At 40.2% G+C, this 17,040-nt stretch overlaps 1 protein-coding gene across 2 annotated transcripts in view; it reads right to left on the bottom strand.

The window, feature by feature from the left end:
• Positions 1-331: 331 nt before the first annotated feature.
• The window catches only part of HOOK2 (hook microtubule tethering protein 2), a 32,896-nt gene continuing 16,187 nt past the window's right edge, over positions 332-17,040 (bottom strand). Inside the window, exons 9-22 of one of the 2 annotated variants that reach the window (XM_087924596.1) lie at positions 16,340-16,497; positions 16,092-16,232; positions 14,560-14,761; positions 14,106-14,216; positions 13,836-13,923; positions 11,029-11,098; positions 9,633-9,770; positions 7,667-7,754; positions 5,931-5,965; positions 5,628-5,710; positions 5,290-5,393; positions 4,507-4,614; positions 2,350-2,421; positions 332-1,564 (exon numbers count right to left, since the gene is read on the bottom strand). In XM_087924596.1, coding sequence (XP_087780722.1) covers positions 1,427-1,564; positions 2,350-2,421; positions 4,507-4,614; positions 5,290-5,393; positions 5,628-5,710; positions 5,931-5,965; positions 7,667-7,754; positions 9,633-9,770; positions 11,029-11,098; positions 13,836-13,923; positions 14,106-14,216; positions 14,560-14,761; positions 16,092-16,232; positions 16,340-16,497 — 1,536 coding nt within the window. In that variant the 3' untranslated portion in view covers positions 332-1,426. Of the gene's footprint in view, positions 1,565-2,349; positions 2,422-4,506; positions 4,615-5,280; positions 5,394-5,627; positions 5,711-5,930; positions 5,966-7,666; positions 7,755-9,632; positions 9,771-11,028; positions 11,099-13,835; positions 13,924-14,105; positions 14,217-14,559; positions 14,762-16,091; positions 16,233-16,339; positions 16,498-17,040 lie in introns of both variants that reach the window. The other variant, XM_087924595.1, reaches the window with a different exon arrangement.

Raw genomic sequence — 17,040 nt, 5'->3', positions numbered from 1 at the left:
AGGGTTTTTTCAACACTGGAGGCCTTGGAAAGTCACGCGGCTTCTAAAAATAGTTCATGAAGTTTTTTAGGAGATATTTCTTGTTGCTTCTCAGTTGAAAATACTATACTCAGAACAAAAAAATTAGTGCCTATGTGGCAATAATAATGGTTGTGTAAATGGCAATAAAAACAACAAAAAAGGACCTATCTTGGAATGTATTTGATGTTAATACATGATCTTAGATCCTAAAATTCAGATTCCCATCCCACTGCATTCTAACCATTGCACCACCGATATAAGAAGTTAGCCTTTGGAACATCAGCACTACTAGAGGAATAATATGACAAAGAACTTTTTAGAGCCTTTATTTATAATGAAAAGATTCTACAGACATATTCTCCCCTTTTCCCCCTACCATCACTGCATGCCAGGTTTCTGTCCAATAGAAAAATAAAGAGGCAGACACCTGCCTAGATGAACAAATTGCTTTACAAAATGTATAATTTACAGCAGTAAACCTGTATTTACTAAAAAATAAAAACAAAGTTTAAAGAACAGATTTTAAAAGGAAACAGCTTCTTACAACTTCCAGGATAGAAGGATGATCCAAAATTAGACAAGGCATACTAACAGAATAAAACAGAGTAACTTTTTTTTTTAAAGAAAAAACATCAGACTCTAAATATTGATGTGAAAACAGTATAGTTATAGGAATACACTCAAATGGTTCGTGGGCAGGCTAGCAAGCTTTCCCTTTTCTTTAAGTCTGTACCTAGGTAGTATTTATAGAGATTCAACTTGTGTTTTTTCTGCACTAATCCCTTCTTGGAAGGTAACCATTATGCAAAGCTATGTCTGATGAGCTTTAGGTGCTGCAACAATGGAAGGGGAAGCAATTACTACTTGTCCTAGGACTCGAGCCTTAATCAAAAGTCCACATTCAGAGCTATTACCTCACTTCACCCTTGTACTGTACATTCAATTCTCAAGATGGGCAGAGTGAGCCTGTATTCTCATTGTAGCAAGAGAGAGACAATCTACCAGAAATTTAAAATATCCTTCCTGTAAGCATGAAATTAGCTTTTAACATGGCACACTTAAAAGGCTATACAAATGCGACACGTCATGTAAAATGCAAGAGGAGTGGTGACCAGCAGTGTGTGTTGAAAGAAAAGTCAGGTTAAGTTTAGGTTTGCTGGAGAAAAGTTAATCTTTGGCTGCCCCATACCCCATTCATCTGGTTTCAGAGGCAAAAGCTCAGTGAAGGAAGACTCTTGAGCAGCAGGAAAATTACTTTCAGCGATAAGGACGGAGGCTGGAATTCCCAAACAGACACCACTGCACAGAGTAAGAGCTCGAAATGAACCCTCCCTTTTGGCTAAACTCAAAGCACACATGCACTAAAGTTTTTCCCGATCACAATCCATAAGACAACTCCTCGGTATCAAAGCAACAAGGGCTGAGTTCGGCTCAGGTGACCCCGACGAGTATTGGTGGCCAATCTTTGCTGGGCCAAGAACGATTGGACTGTCGAAGAATTGGACGATCGCTTTTCTGTAGCTCGTTGGTGCAGTGTTAGGCCCTGTAACAGGGGGAAAGAATTGACTTGCACTGTCAGGCATCTGGATAACAATTCTCTAATATTATTTTGAAGAAAATGTTAATTTTGGTAAAGGTATTTAATAGTATTTAGAACTGAATTTAGACCTGAATCAGCATATAACCATGTCTTAAGCATCTTACACTGCAGAAGGGCCGATAAAATATTAAGTATTCAAATGGCATCTAGTAGATATCGCTTCATAGTGCTTTATAGCCCGCTCTAAGCAGTTTACAGTCTCAGCAGATTGCCCCCAACAATCTGAGTCTTCACTTTACACCAAGACAAACAAACTTATCTTTCTCATAAGCTCAAATCCCCAAAATGGAAAATCATACAAGTTCCCATTGATTTTAAGATTCATCTCTCAGAATTGCCTGTTGCTTGCAAATTAACACTGTCATTTTTTTGCTCCCTTTCCCTCCCCCTCCCCCGGCTATTCATGTACTATAAAATTTACACTATTAGAAATGTTGAGAGGTTAGGAGAACTCTTGATCTTACTAAATGTCTCTTTCCAGTTAATAATATCCTGCATGCCCCTACAGTGTCAAAAAGTTCTCTTCCTTTACATTTTTCAGCAAAAGCAAATTCTGTATTGGCCAGATCACTAAAAATTTTGGGATACTAAACTGAGCATCAATGAAAACATGAGCTTGAATCTATAGCCAAGATAAACTGCTTCTATGCAGAGACCGTTTTGTGTCTGTTGCTGATACTAGATACCATTCAGGATCTTGCTGTTTCTCAAATCCAGGTCAAACTCACCATATTATACCAGGCAGTGATGATGAGTTTTTCTTCATGCTCCTGCTGTGATTTTGTCTTCTCAAAATCAGACTAATCCAGTGAGAGAAAGAGAATAGAATACAATCCCTTCAATACCGAAGAATGTCAGGTCAGCTGGGAACATTATAGATAAGCTTAAAAAATTAATCAATCCTTCAAATGTTATGAAACACTTTCCCAATGGTGTGCCCTAAACAGATGGAAACTCTTTTACCTCTCTGGTAAAACCAAGTGAGACTCACAGGATGAAGGCCGCCTACATACCTCTCCTCCTTCGGCAACTGCAGATGGATTCAATTCCATTAGGTCTTCGAGTTTAAGAGTATTCCCTTCAAAGCAGGGTTTTTCAAGCTTATTCTTTAATCAGTTAAAAAACATTTCCCCAAATCCCTGATCAAAAGGAAAATGATAGAAAACTCACTGCATCCAAATGAATTTCTTTTTCCCCTTAGCCTCTCATGGAACCCTTAAATTCTTGCAGACGCTTAGGGATCCAAAGGAAGATAAGTTTGAAAAACCCTGCTTTAAAGCACAACCGTGGCCTTCAGTTTCGGTAGTTACTTTCTCTCACAATATTCTACCAAGCCCAATTCAGGAAGGGGAGAAAAGGAAAGAAAAACGATTCCTCCATGTCAGAAAAATGCTGAAGATGATTGGGAAAGACTATACCAAGGCAACAGAAGGATGGCTATAATGCAAAGTGGGCTTCTGAAAACAGCAGGATGGGGAGGACAAAAAAAAAACCCCATGAGAAACAGAAAAAAAAACAAAAGAACCAGCAAAGCAGACTGAGAAGGGATTATACGCTCCACATGCGCTGTTGATCACAAGTGTGTTTTGGGGGGGAAAGCAGTCCCAACCTTTGTGATTGGAGATTGCCTCAAAGAATGTGGGCTATTCAGAATGCTTTCCAAAAATCCCATCAATCAAAAACTCTGATCAACCTACATTTATTCCTGAGCACAACTGAATTTGAGAAAATGAATAGTCACAGTAAAAAAAACAACACCCTGATTTATTAACAGAATGTTAGCAGAGCTTTCAACAGATCCTTGCCTGCATTTTAAAAAGTCTTCATCAGAATGGTTTGATCATTCCGGACAGTGCTATTTGGCCTGGCCCAACTAAGACATAACTGTGTAACTGTAGCTGGTATTTTAAGACCAGCTTAAATAACAGGTGAGGTGGAAAGCGCATTTCTTCAGTTTTGTTGCAGATTCCTAGTCTGCCAATTAAAAAAGAAGTTTGCAAGAAAAAGAAGTTTCATGAACTGTGAAGAAGACAGAGAGAGACAGAGATTTGAAAGAATAAACAGCCTGGGGAGGCATCTGCAACAGACCTTTGCTAGTTTCATTAGTCCCGTCAGGCTCACTGCTTCAAGGAAGCAAGACTCCAAAGTTAACAGGAGGAACTGTGTGCTATACACATGCCCAGATGGAGTCAAATGGGATGGACAAAATACCTTCATGTATGGAAAGTTCAAGTATTATACTGTCCGTGACTACAAAGTGTATGGGTAATTATCACTATAAATTACCTCAGGAGGCCAGGGGGAAAAAAGCCATGCAATGTCTAAAATATTCAGATAATTTAAATATGCAATCTGATGCAGTTCTCTGAGCAAGACACTCTTTCCATGCAATATGAAACATGAGATTGGTAGTACTCAGTAAATCATGGCTTATTTATTCACATGTCATTCTAAGCCAAGCCTGAAAAAAATAAATAACATTTAGTGCAAACTATGAATCTAGTCAACGCATAAGGAAGGCTGCAATTATTGTCCTTAACCAGGGCTGGAAACCTGAGGCCAGAAGGCACGAGCCCTCAAGTCCTTTCTTTGTGATGTTTGAGGCCACCATTTACCACATTTCCAGTAAACTAGTTATATAGCCGGCTTCCAATTTGAAGAAAAATCAGTAAAGGCTACTTCACACCACTGAACTACAAATCAGTAAGCATGACGACCTTGAAAAAATTAAAGATTCCTCCATAACTTTCTCTCAAATTTGGGAAACAATCCCAGTAAGTCTTGGTCCCACTGATTTTATATCATCCACCACACCATCCACCCAAAAATATTTAAATGGGGCCCCAGCCAAGGAAAAGTTGCTCACCAAAGGAAGAGGACCTCACCTCTAGGTGGCTTATTTTCTTATCTTTTTCTTGCAGCTGGTTCTTCAATGCCTGAATCTCCAAGGGAACTACGTGAGGTTGTTGCTTGGGGTCTAGCTTCTTGATGACCTGTGGAAGAAGTGAAGCTGCTGCCATCATAACTAAGCCTCTGAGAACATGGACTACTAGATACTAGAAATGGTCAGAAGCAATATACTTGATCTGAATCACCCTCATTACTAAACAGAATATTCACAAAGTTATTGGTCTGGTTCACATAAGTGCTAAATCATGATTCGCAGATATTTTTGTTTGACTTAGAATCCTGATATACTATTACTTGACCAAGTTTTTTTTTCTAACTCACAGATGTCCAAGATCAGAGCAGCCTGAAAATAGAGCACCTTACTGCATTTTCTCACTTTTTCTCATTATCCCTAGCAATCATATAATCCTCCCTAACTCTTTAACAAGTACAAGACAAATGGAGAAATCTCATTTCCTCCTCAGAAAAATGCACATGGGTGAAAGAGATAAAAACTCTCAAGTGCCTTCAAAAAAACCCTACAGAGTTGCTTTATTGCTCTTAAGACAGTGGAGTAAGATAATGACAAAAGTAACAGGAGATAAACAAACCAAGAATTAGTCAGACAATTCATAACCACTTTGCTTAAATAAAAGACAGCCTCTTGTGAATTCAACAAATCTTGACTGAAATATATCTTGCTTTGGCAATAGAGATGAAGCCAACACAGTGTTTGTTGTGTTCATATGTAGCAGTGCAAATAAAATGACCTTGCTTACTGTGCAGGCTTTATCCATGTAGCGCTTATACCGTTCCTCCATAGCTCTCATATCTTCATCCTTTTTCTTCAATGTCTGCTGAAGTTCATCAATTTTCCTGGCAGCTGTTGGAAAAGGGAAGAGATGTGATTATCTATAGTTTCCAGTTTGGAAGTTTGTGGTGAGGTAGGGAAGAAAGAAATTTTGTTCCAAGTCTCAGGAATTTCAGAGTCCCTGGGTATTTCATCTGAGAATTTCATCCTGGTTACAGAGAGCACCTCTTCTCTTTCCATGGTCAAGAAAGATTAAGCCTATCTGTTATGCACCTAAAGCAATAAGACCAAGTTTCAATCACTTACTGTTGCTGTCTACTTTGGGTTCCAGTTCATCAAGGCATTCCTTCTTCTTCTGAAGCTCTGCATGAGCCTCATGCAATTTCTCTCTGGTCAGAAGGTGAAACAAATGGGAATTTGTTACACAACTGGTTTTGCGAATAGCAGGTCAAAGACTCTGGTTTGGATATGTATTACAACCAATATGACTTGCTACAGGCTTTAATGGGCTGACAAATACAGTCTTCTGGGTACTACAGCAAGTCTCTTAAGCTTTACATAGAATTCTTTTTCCAACCCCACCTTAAAACACTGAATAGAATCACTTACAGGTGCTCTTCCAGTTTCTTCTTCAATAGGGAAGACTAAAGAGAAAAAAAGGAAATGAGTGTTCAGGTTTGTATTCATGCTGAGAAAGCCAGACTGGAACAATTTACCATTTTCCCGTTGCCCATGATTAGAAGGAGTAGTGCTCTACTCCAGATGTTAAAATCTATGTACTTTCATAGCATTCAGCACATAAAGTCCTGGAAACCTCTTGTATATATTAATTGCCTTTGAAAGCTTTACTTTGACTGGATGTTGATGAGACTAGATGTAAGTACAGATTTGTGATCCAAACATAAAAAAGATAGGATGGGATGCTCCTGAATTCAATTATGTTACTGAAGACACATAATTGAAGAGTTACTGAAGAGTTCCATTCAGTTTCATAGAGACCAGTTCCACTGGGGGGCAGTACAAAAGCCAACAGACAGAATTTGTAATGTGAGTTAATATTCAACACAGAATCCCGTATGTATCTGAAACAGTTGCTGACTCGGTAAGGGAAGTCGCAACTCCTCAGAGATATCTTATAATACACATAGCAATATGTTGGTACCTTTTAGTTTATCAGTGTGTAAACTGGAATAATTAATTTATATTTATTGATCAACACATTTAGATTTTGTCTTTCTTTTGGAAGTCCAAGGTAGCACTTACTGCAGTCTCCTTTCATCTTCATAATGCCATGATTGTGTGGTAAGACTAGGCTGAGTTCAAAGATGTGTAAGGAGCAAACAAGCCAAATATCTTTCTAATCCCATTCCAAACTTTAAGCCACTAATAACTCTAAGCAGCCCGTATAAGTGCTTGGTATGGAAACCCAAATAACTACCCCTTGTTAAGGCTCCCAAAAACCAACAACCAACCCTCTGGCAGAAGAAAAATAACAGTGCATTTTAGGAATGAAGCACAGATTGTGGGAGCAGAGAATATGTAAGTACTTACAATGGCCTAGGCAGCACAGCCAGCAAGTCGGAGAGGAGAAAGAGAGGGCTATTAGTAAAGTGGTTTGGGTATGTGGGGACCCAGGAGAAAAATATAGATCTGCCTAAGGCAGGGCTGTCAAACTCCTGGCCTGTGGGCCGGATGTGTCATGCACTGGCCACACCCATGCCCGGTTTAGCGAAGGGGAAAGTCCCGTTACGTCATGTGACGCCGCCTTGACGACGTGAGTTTGACACCCCTGGGCTAAGGGATCATGCTGGATTTCAAGACAAGACATGGAGAAAGGACATCAAGGATATCAACATAATATCCAGGCATGTATCATTCTAGCTAAATAGCACTCTTTGTTCGATATGGCCACTTCAAACCATAGTTTAAATAACATTAACATTTTATAAGTCAGCCTTGTATATGGCAGTATATAATTAGGAGAAAAAATACTATGCCATCCATTAAAAAAACAACAACATGGAAAACACCCACTATTTTAAGATTTAGATTTCCATTTGTTCTCAGGCAACTGGCAGAGATAAACAGGAAATACACAGTTGCCCCAAACTTATATTTAAAATTCAATCCAGAATTAGATGGTGGATTATGGGACCAGCTTCTTTTTAAAGCAGCTCCACACAGCTGGTAGGTGGATGATGCCAATCCCATTACTGCTATTTTGGTAAGGAATTCAGCACTGAAGCAGGGAGTGGATGGGATATCAGCTTCTATGAAACTTTTCTTGAGCAGCCTTCTGCAAGGCTCACTTGAGATGTTCTAAGCCCATTTTCAGAGAAACTCACATCTTCTGCTTTGCTTCCTTGTTCTTGGAGAGTACGCTGGAGCTCGTCAACTTGCGCTTTAAGCTCAGAGATCTGTTGCTGGCTCAGCCTAGACAGAGAAATCAAGATATCACACTGAGAAAGCCCAATAATGTAAAAGCAGATTGTTCAAAACTACCTTCTTTTGGATTTTAAGTTTTTGGTTCTGTGCTTACTTTCCCAGAAAGAAGCTGCCTTGCATATCTCAGGCTTTATTTCTAACTATGACTATATTTCCAAAGGCAATATATCTTTTATCAAATTCAGACGAAATCTTCACACATTATGCAAAGCCATGGCTCACTTAATCATTAATTAATCATTAATCAATATTAATATTAATAATTAATAAGGGGCATGCATAAGCACACCAACGTGCCTACCATCCCTGTCCTATTGTTTCTTTTATTTTTCTTATATGTATCCATGTATTCATAACTATGTTTTTACTTATACCTATTATCTTGTAAGCAATTGACAAACCGAATAAAATAAATAAAAAATAAATAAATGCCATATTGAACAAATTGCTTTGTACAACATAATAGGCCAAAACCAAACAAATCATGGGAAGAAGATTGAACCCCATATGATCCTATAACTGATTAAATGTTAAACTTGAAAAAAACTCCATCCAATTCCTAATTCTCAAAATGGCAGTTTTGTGCAACCAGAAGATTGCCTGAGCCCTTTTTCATCCAGGAAGAATTTACTATCATAAAACAGTGGAGCTTTCAAACTTTTATGATTCATGGCTGTTTCTGAAACTACTACGATCTTACTAAGTCCTCCTCCAACTGCAGAAAACTACCAAAACAGCAACTCGGGACTATAGTTTCTCTACAGCCTAATCTGCAATCATAAACATTCACTTTCTTAAATTACAAAAGCGCTGCTCCACTGCTTAGAAGAAATCTTTTGAAATCTTGAGTTATAAGGCCTTATAATTCTCTGTAATTCCCAGTTGCCAGGGTGGGTTTCTACCGGTTCTGTCCACCTCTGTAGAACCGGTAGCTCTGAAGAGCAGCAGACATAGAACCAGTTCTATGTCTGCTGATGTTTTTGCCCACCCAGGCTCTTACCTGAACTTTATTTCCTGATTTTTTCAACTTCAGCTGTTGTGCGAGGCACAGCTGCAGTTAAAAAAGCAGGAAAAAAGGGCTTTCTGAAAGGCTGCTTCTCTGCACGCAGCATGCTGATGACGATTTTCAGGTGCGCAGCTCTCAGCGGGCAAGGAAGCACATCATAAATCACCAAACCTCGTAAATGACTGAACTGGTAGTTAACCCTGTCGGATCCCACCCCTGCCAGTTGCATATTATTTTTCAGTTTGTAGTATATGGATGAGAGTGGGGTGAATTAAAGAAACTAATAGCAAAGACTATTTTCCATTTCTGAGGGACTCCAGTGCAAACAGAGAAAATCGCCATTGCTATTTAAAAATGGAAGTAGTATAGGACAATTCACTAACATTATCTTCATACTGCATCAGGCACAGGATGCTTCAAGCTCAAGACCCTCACCCCTTATTTAAATACAAAAGGTAAAATGTTGCTCCTCGGGATTGAAATAATAAACCAACATTAATGAGTTTCAAAACACTAACCAGGACAAAGGAAGATCAAGCACTATGTTAAAACTGCCAATTTGAGAAGCTTTACATACCCCAAGGGAAACCCCTACATCAGGGCTGTCAAGCTCACACGCTGCAGGCCAGATGCACCGCATGCGCTGGCCACGCCCATGCCTGGTTTAGTGAAGGGGGAAAACGTTGCGATACATCACATGATGATGCGAGTTTCACACCCCTGCCCTACATGGCCTGATGGCTTCTCTTTCAATAATGAAGTGTGAAAATTTCTTCAATCTCTGTCCAGGATTAAATAAACAAACAAACAAAAAAGATTTCCTTGCAGGAAATGAGAAACTTTCCAGCTCTCCTGCATACCTTTGCTGTGCCTCTAACTGGTTTTTACTGCGGTTTGATTCTTCCAGAAGTCCTTGCAATTCAGCCTGTTGCTGCCGGTATGATACCTCCTGAGCACATAACATCTTATTCTCATGCTGCAGCCGTACAATGGTCTCCCTGGGGGACAAAAAACCCAGTTTCAGGATTACTGAAGAAGGAAGACCAGATTTATCTGGAATTCTGGCTCATGGGGAAAATGTTTTGTTTCAGTATAATCCTTATTCAACCCTCTTATTCCAGATTATTGCTTTCGGGGCTTCACCTGCTTTCAATTCTTCATGACCCAATGACAGCAGAAAACAAAATAGATTGCAGATAATCCTCAACTTACAGCTGTTCATTTAGCGACCAAAGTTACAAGAGCACTGAAAAAAGGGACTTATGATCATTTTTCAGTTATGACCTTTGCAGCATCCCCATGATCATATAATCAAAATCCAGATATTGGGCAACTGGGTCATATTTATGACTGTTGCTGTGTCTCCCAAGATCATGTGATCACCATTTGCGACCTTCTGACAAGCAAAGTCAATGGGGAAGCCAGATTCACTTAACAACCAGTTTACTAACTTATCAACTTCAGTGATTCACTTCACAATTGAGGCAAGTAAAGTTGTAAAACGGGGCAAAACTCGCTTCACAAATGTCTCATTTAACAAGATAGATGTTGGGCTCATTTGTAGTCCTAAGTCGAGGACTACCTGTACTGCTTCTAAAATGCATTTAAATGCATGAGGAATTGGCAAAAATCCACACTGTGACAGATGGCCATGAATGATGACCAAGGAATTAGTGACATCCTTAGGATCAACAGGTACCATAGTCTTCACTTAGTGACTGCCTTGCTTAGGGGCCATTTACAGCTGTGGTGAAAAAGTAGTTTTACAGCCAATACTTGTTATTTGCAACCTTCGCAGGTCTGCAAAGTAAAGGAAAGCTGAAGTAGGATCATAAGCATAGTTGGGATTTCACTTAGTGACTGCTTCACTTAAAAAAAAAGTTGCTGGTTTCAACTGTGGTCGCTAGACAAGGACGACCTGTACTAGTTTGGAAAGCAAGCCAGAGAGCATCTGCTTCTTATTCACTGCACCAGGAAGAATAAAATCAATTCATCTGGCATACTTCCCAGTGTGGATCTTCTCTCTGGCTCTTTGGCTGATGAAAAAAGCCAATTATAATGAATTAATAATGTTAAACCTCTAATCCTTACTCGAATCTGGAGGCATTTGCCCTTATTTCAAAGAAAAGCCCCCCAATTTGACAACGTTTTAGAATTATCCTTATTCATAATAATTATTAAAACCATCATTATCAAAAGATATCAGGACGGTCTAAATAATCATATTTTACATAATAAAAAACCCCAGTACTTTACTTTAATTCTGCTGGCATGATTTCAGCTGCTAAATTATCCACTGGAGAAGAAATGTCTTCCAATATAGCATCTGCAATTAGGAAGGGAACAAACATTAGTTTTTATTTTTTATTTTAAAAAAAAAGGAGTATTGGGGAGGGGCATTATCAATTACCAGGTAAAAGTTCAACCTTATACAAACCATGATTCTCGAGCCAAACTTCAAAAACTTCAAAGGATTAATTAGAGGCAACATACAGGGCAGTGCTATTATGGAATACTGGGTTTAACTCCCTAGCAAGAAACTGGGGCTTTTGGGACCATTCCCCGTAGTAAAGATTACTAACCCAGTCATGGTGCAGTTGGAATTGCCTCGATTGCTAGGGAACATACACCCGTATTCCATAGTAGCCTCTTAAAACCTGTGGTCAGATCGACCCTGAGGCCCCTACCTCATGAGCCCCAAGTTTCTGTGGTCATAGGAGGCCGAACCCATTATGAGGTGCAGAGAATCCTTGATTCGAGGTGGCACAGGAGACAACTCCAATACTTAATCAAGTGGAAGGGCTACCCATTATCAGACGTATCTTGAGTAAAGAGTAGGAACGTCCAGGCCGATCGCCTTATAGCAAGATTCCATGCAGAAAATCCAACCAAGCTTAGGGGTTTTTTGCAACCCTAAATGCAGGGGTGGTTTTTTACCAATTTGCATCTATTCGCTAGAACCAGTTAACATTCTAAGCAGTTTGGAGAACCAGTTGTTAGACGAAATTACTGGCCTAATCCTGTAAGGGAGGGAGGAAGAAAACATTCTGGTGTTGCTTACAGAAACTACCTCTCCGTTAACCCTTATTACATTCTTGGCAGGACTAGACTTCCTGTCTCAGGAATGTATCTGGAGTTATTTTTCCCTCCTTTGCTGGTACTTTGCTTGTGTGGAGTGATCATTCAAAGCTACAATGGCACTGAACAAAGTGACTTATGACCATTTTTCACACTTACGACTGTTGCAGCATCCCCACAGTCATGAGAGGCCAGGCGAAGAGAAGCGTGCCTCGATGTGTGTGATATTGAGTTGGCCACACCCAGCCATTAACATGACCAAGCCACGCCCACCTGGTCACATGACCACCAAGCCATGCCTACCAACTAAGCCACACCCACAGAACCGGTTGTTAAAAAGTTTTAATCCCACCCCTGCCTAAATTCTATATCTGCACTCAATTTGTTTTGCTCCTATGCCTGTTTTAGTAGTTGCCATAAAAAAGGAAGGGAGGAACTAAATCTGGAAGTACAGTTGAAAGCGAAAGTACATTCCAATTCTTATCTTTAAAAGACTGTAACTAAAATACCAGAATTTTTGCCCGTAAATATATTTAATTGGAGAATGTGAAGGATGACACCCAGCTTGTGAATGTGCTCAACTGGAGAATCTGGTTTATGAGACACCAGGGGGAGGGGGGGAAACAGGGTCACAGGTAACTGTAAATTATGTATGCCAGAATTGGCTTGCTGTCAGGATTCCAGCAATCACTCTAATTAAATCATGATTCTCAAGCCAAACTTCAAAAAACTTCAAAGGATTAATTAGAGGCGACATCCTGGCACTGCCCTGTATGTCATCTCTAATGAACCCTTTGAGGTTTTTTTTGAAGTTTGGCTTGAGAATCATGATTTAATTAGAGTGATTGCTGGAATCCTGACACTTGACTAAAATACACTACATCAGGGGTGTCAAACTTGCATTGTCACAGTGTTGTCAAGTGATGTATAGGGACTTTTCCCCCTTCACTAAACCGGGCGTGGCATGGCCAGCGCATGATGCATCCGGCCCATGGGCCGTGAGTTTAACAACCCTGCACTACATCTATATCAGTGCAGTTATATGGTATAGCAATATTAAGAACGCTCTAATGTAGGAGGTATTTCTCAGAATGAACAAGGAAGAAATGCAAGTTGGGAAAAGGTTTACTTAAGTTTAGATGGCTAAATTGGTCATCTTCCCCAACATGCAAAGAACTGTCCCATTTACATGATAGCAAAACTTGGTTAGCTAGCTTAGTTTTGGTGTTTAGTGAATTGAGTCTTTGGTGTGGTTAATTGATAGCAATAGCACTTAGACTTACATGCCACTTCACAGTGCTTTACAGCCTTCTAAGCGGTTTACAGAGTCAGCATATTGCCCCCAACAATCTGGCTCCTCATTTTACTGACTTTGGAAAGCTGAGTCAACCTTGAGCGGGCCAAGATTGAACTCCTGGAGCGAGCAGGGAGTTAGCCTGCAGTACTGCATTCTAACCACTGTGCCACCATGGGTCTTAATTGATGCTACAATATTGTACATATCCAGAAAAAAAATGGCTTAATTCAGTAACCAGATCAAGCATATGTGTTCATACTTCTCTAAATGCCCCTAAATACTAATGTCATGAGAAGGGGAAAACTCATTCTTAAGGCACCTCATATCGTAAATATCCCATCTTCTTCACAGCAGATACAACAGGATTATCTCTTTGAATACTTGAGTGACGTAGTAAATAGATTACAATTTACTAAATTTACTGAATAAACCATTACTGGTTGAATTATACAAGCTAAACCATTAATTATATACTTTATAGACCATAATTGCTGATTTATGAAACAAAGCTGAAACTGAACAAGCCATTTTATGAGCTATTGATTCTGGACATCAAGCCAACATGAGGGCAGATTCCCTTCCTTCACTGTGGCTGCTCACCGTGATTAGGAACTAGTTCAAGAGATCAGAGCTCCACTTTTCTCCCGGAGTAATACGGAGAATAGAGGAAGGTTTTCTCCCAACTCACCTGCTTGGTTTAGGAATTTCTGCTGCACCTGAGCACATCGCAGTTCCTCATTAGCCTCCCGAAGGGCTTCCCGCTCTTCAATCAGTCTCTGTGGAAACACTCTTAACGTCACACTCCCCTCAAAACTACTTCAAACATCAGCCCCTTAATTACTTCCTGAAGAAGCAACAAAACCAGCCTGCCAAGACACCTCCTTCCCTCCAGATTTCTCCATCCTTGCCACCCTGCCAAGGGGAGGAATACCCAGCCTGAATACCAATTCTGCATTACCTCCTTTTCTTTTACCAGCGCCTCAAACTTCTCCTTCAGATTTTTATACTCAAATTGCCACTTCTCCGCCTTCAAGGCTTCCTCTCCATGTTTGCTGTGGAGCTCTTGCACCTGAGTAAGAGAAGAACGGAGATCTGCTTGGGGTTTCTGTTTTCTCCTCTTTTCTGTTTTGCAGGATCTGCCCGTTCTTCCCAGTCATGAGTATGTCTACGTTAAATGCTCTCATATGCCAAAAATTATACTGCTGCAATTGTGATAACTATTCCGTCCCCAAAGCAGTAGCAAAGATACAGTTAAAGGCCCAGCACGGATACAATAATTGGTTTAGTTCTAGTCAAATGACTTCTCCTCAAAACAAACAAACAAACATTTTCGCTTCTCAGCAGCCCTGCCGTAGCAGCTTGCTGGCCTTACCAACGCAAGGCTGCCAGCTGATCAAATAGGACCGCCATACCTGTCTTTTATGGGCTTCTAGTTGTGCACGTACAGCATTGGCCCGCCGCAGCTCTTCCTCCAGCTCACAGGTGCGCTGCATATAAACTGTGTTTCGTTCTTCTAGCAGGCGAACCTGCCGACGTAAGTCCCCCAGGTCTTCCAGTTTCTTTTTGTAAGAATCTACCATGGCCTCCAGCCGTCCCACCCTGTCTGATGAATGGCTGTAGCAAAAAACAACAACAGGCAGTGAAACACTTTTCACATATTTTAACAACAATCCAGTTTCAGTTCTCATTTAACTGCCTGCTTTTTATGCAGAAAAGTAACACTGTTGGCTATTGGAAGCATCAGTGTAAACCAATGATATTGCTGCACAAGGTTGGTATGTACCACAGACTGAAACAGTAACAATGGGAAACAATTATCTCATTCATATTGTTCCTAATGTTTCTATGTTCTATCTCCCAATGTGGTTTTCAGTCTGAAAGGGCCCCCAACCAATGCATTTATAGGCATAGGAATCAAAGTCTGAATGGATCAAAAATCAGCATTTAACAAAAATGTATTTTATATACAGTCTCCGAAAAACTGATTTCTATGCTGCGTTTTAAGAATTAAAAGAAAACCCAAAATGTTCTACACAAGATCATCTGACAACCTAGCTTAAAAAGCAAACTTGGTTTCTAGAGTTTGGAACACAAGATTTGCAACAGGTATTTTATGGCATACTTTGTGCCGAAATTCAAACATGGGAGAAGGAAGCCTAGAAATGTATACAGCCACAATAAATGCTGACAGAAATACATTAATAGGTCAGCCCAAGGTAGATTCTATATAAGAAGCTTATTCCATATTCTCACATGCAGTTCCTTAAAATCCAAGTTGCAGCTAATCCAAACTACTATATTCCAGAGCTTCGTGTGCCATTGTCAGTTTGTGGGCACATATAGGTCACAAAGCATCTGGATTTTTGTTTACAATGTATTTCTTACACAATTCCAAAATGCCTTTAAAATTACCAAGCTGTTTTTTATTTTCCAAAATCAGAAAATTCTAAAAATATGTAGCACTCAATACGCAGGTGCAGGTTTGACCTACAACCTATCCCAGAACATGGCTTGTTTCCCAGACCACAAATACACCTACAGAAATAATATTTTTCTGTCTTATAGCCAAGGTGGAATAGAATAAAATTGAATTCTTTATTGGCCAAGTGAGGTTGGACACACAAGGAATTTGTCTTGGTGCAAATACTGTCAGTATACATAAAAGAAAAGATACATTCATCAAGAGTCAAGAATCATAAGGTACGACACTTAATGATAGTCATAGGGTACAATAAGCAATCAAATCATACTAGGAAACAGTCAATATAAATCGTAAGGATACAAGCGACAAAGTTACAGTCCTACAATCACAAATGGGAGGGGATGGGTGATAAGGAGTGATGAGAAGATTAACAGTAATAGTGCAGACTTTGTAATAGTTGAACAGTGTTGAGGGAATTATTTGTTTAGCAGAGTGATGGCTTTCAGGTGTCCAAAGACTCACCGAAGGACATCCATTTCATCTTTGAGGGATTGGGCTTCCTCTGCCAGGCTAGTCAGCTCCTCGTTACGGTGTTGCAGCTCCTGAACCTCCTTCTCCAGATCTTCGCAGCGAACTCGAACATCATCTCTACCATTTTCCAGCCTGGCCCAAAGACGCCCAGTTAAACAAACCTAGTTCCCTGGGCCCTGGTGGTTTAGCAAAGAGTACCAACTCCCCCTCCCATCCCTCCCCACAAGTACCTGCCCTACCGGAAGTTCTCCTCCTGCAGCTGTTCTATCTGTGACTGAAGCAGAAGCAACTTCTTGCCAGTGAGTCCAGCAGTATCTGACTCCAGAGAACACTTTTGCTCCCGCAGGGTCTTATTCTCCAGCACCAGTAAGTTTTTTTCCTCCATTAAAATGGAGATCTAGAGGTGGGGAAGAGAGCAAGTATCAACCAGCTTGGAAAAATGAGGCCCCAAAGGTCTAATACTGTGGCCATCAAAGTTTACAGCTAAAGTCCAAGGGGATTTAAAGCCCTCAAAGTCTGAGCCGTTTAAGCTCTTCCTGTAAGTGCATTAGAGGCAGGCAAGGTTTGCTATTACCCCTCTGCCCAGGCTCAAAAATGGAAAACCCAAACTTCTCCTTAGTCACACCCATCCATGAAGCTATAGATAGTTACTTGCTTCTGCATTCTTGAATTGTGTGCATTGGGAAAGTCCACAGCTGGTAATCAAAACAGGATCAAAAGACAACTGTGCTATGCACAAGATCTCCTATCCCATACCCAAAAAGAACACCATTCCTCTTGCACCACCTTCTGGGAAGACTTCTATTATTCACGCTAGAACTTCTAGCTTGTAAAGCAGTAGCATAAGGCAAGCAAGAAGGGCCGTTTTTCTCCTTCAGAAAATCTAGTGAAATCTTGCTAAAAAGTTGTGTGCTGTCTAAGCAGTATGAAACCTAGCCAT

The sequence above is a fragment of the Pseudonaja textilis genome, chromosome 2 (genome assembly GCF_049901715.1).
Source record: "Pseudonaja textilis isolate UNSWEBS1 chromosome 2, rPseTex1.2, whole genome shotgun sequence".
In the NCBI taxonomy this organism is placed as follows: Eukaryota; Metazoa; Chordata; class Lepidosauria; order Squamata; family Elapidae; genus Pseudonaja; species Pseudonaja textilis.
The sequence above is the reverse complement of the archived record's forward strand: the minus strand, read 5'-3'. Positions and strand labels throughout refer to the sequence as shown.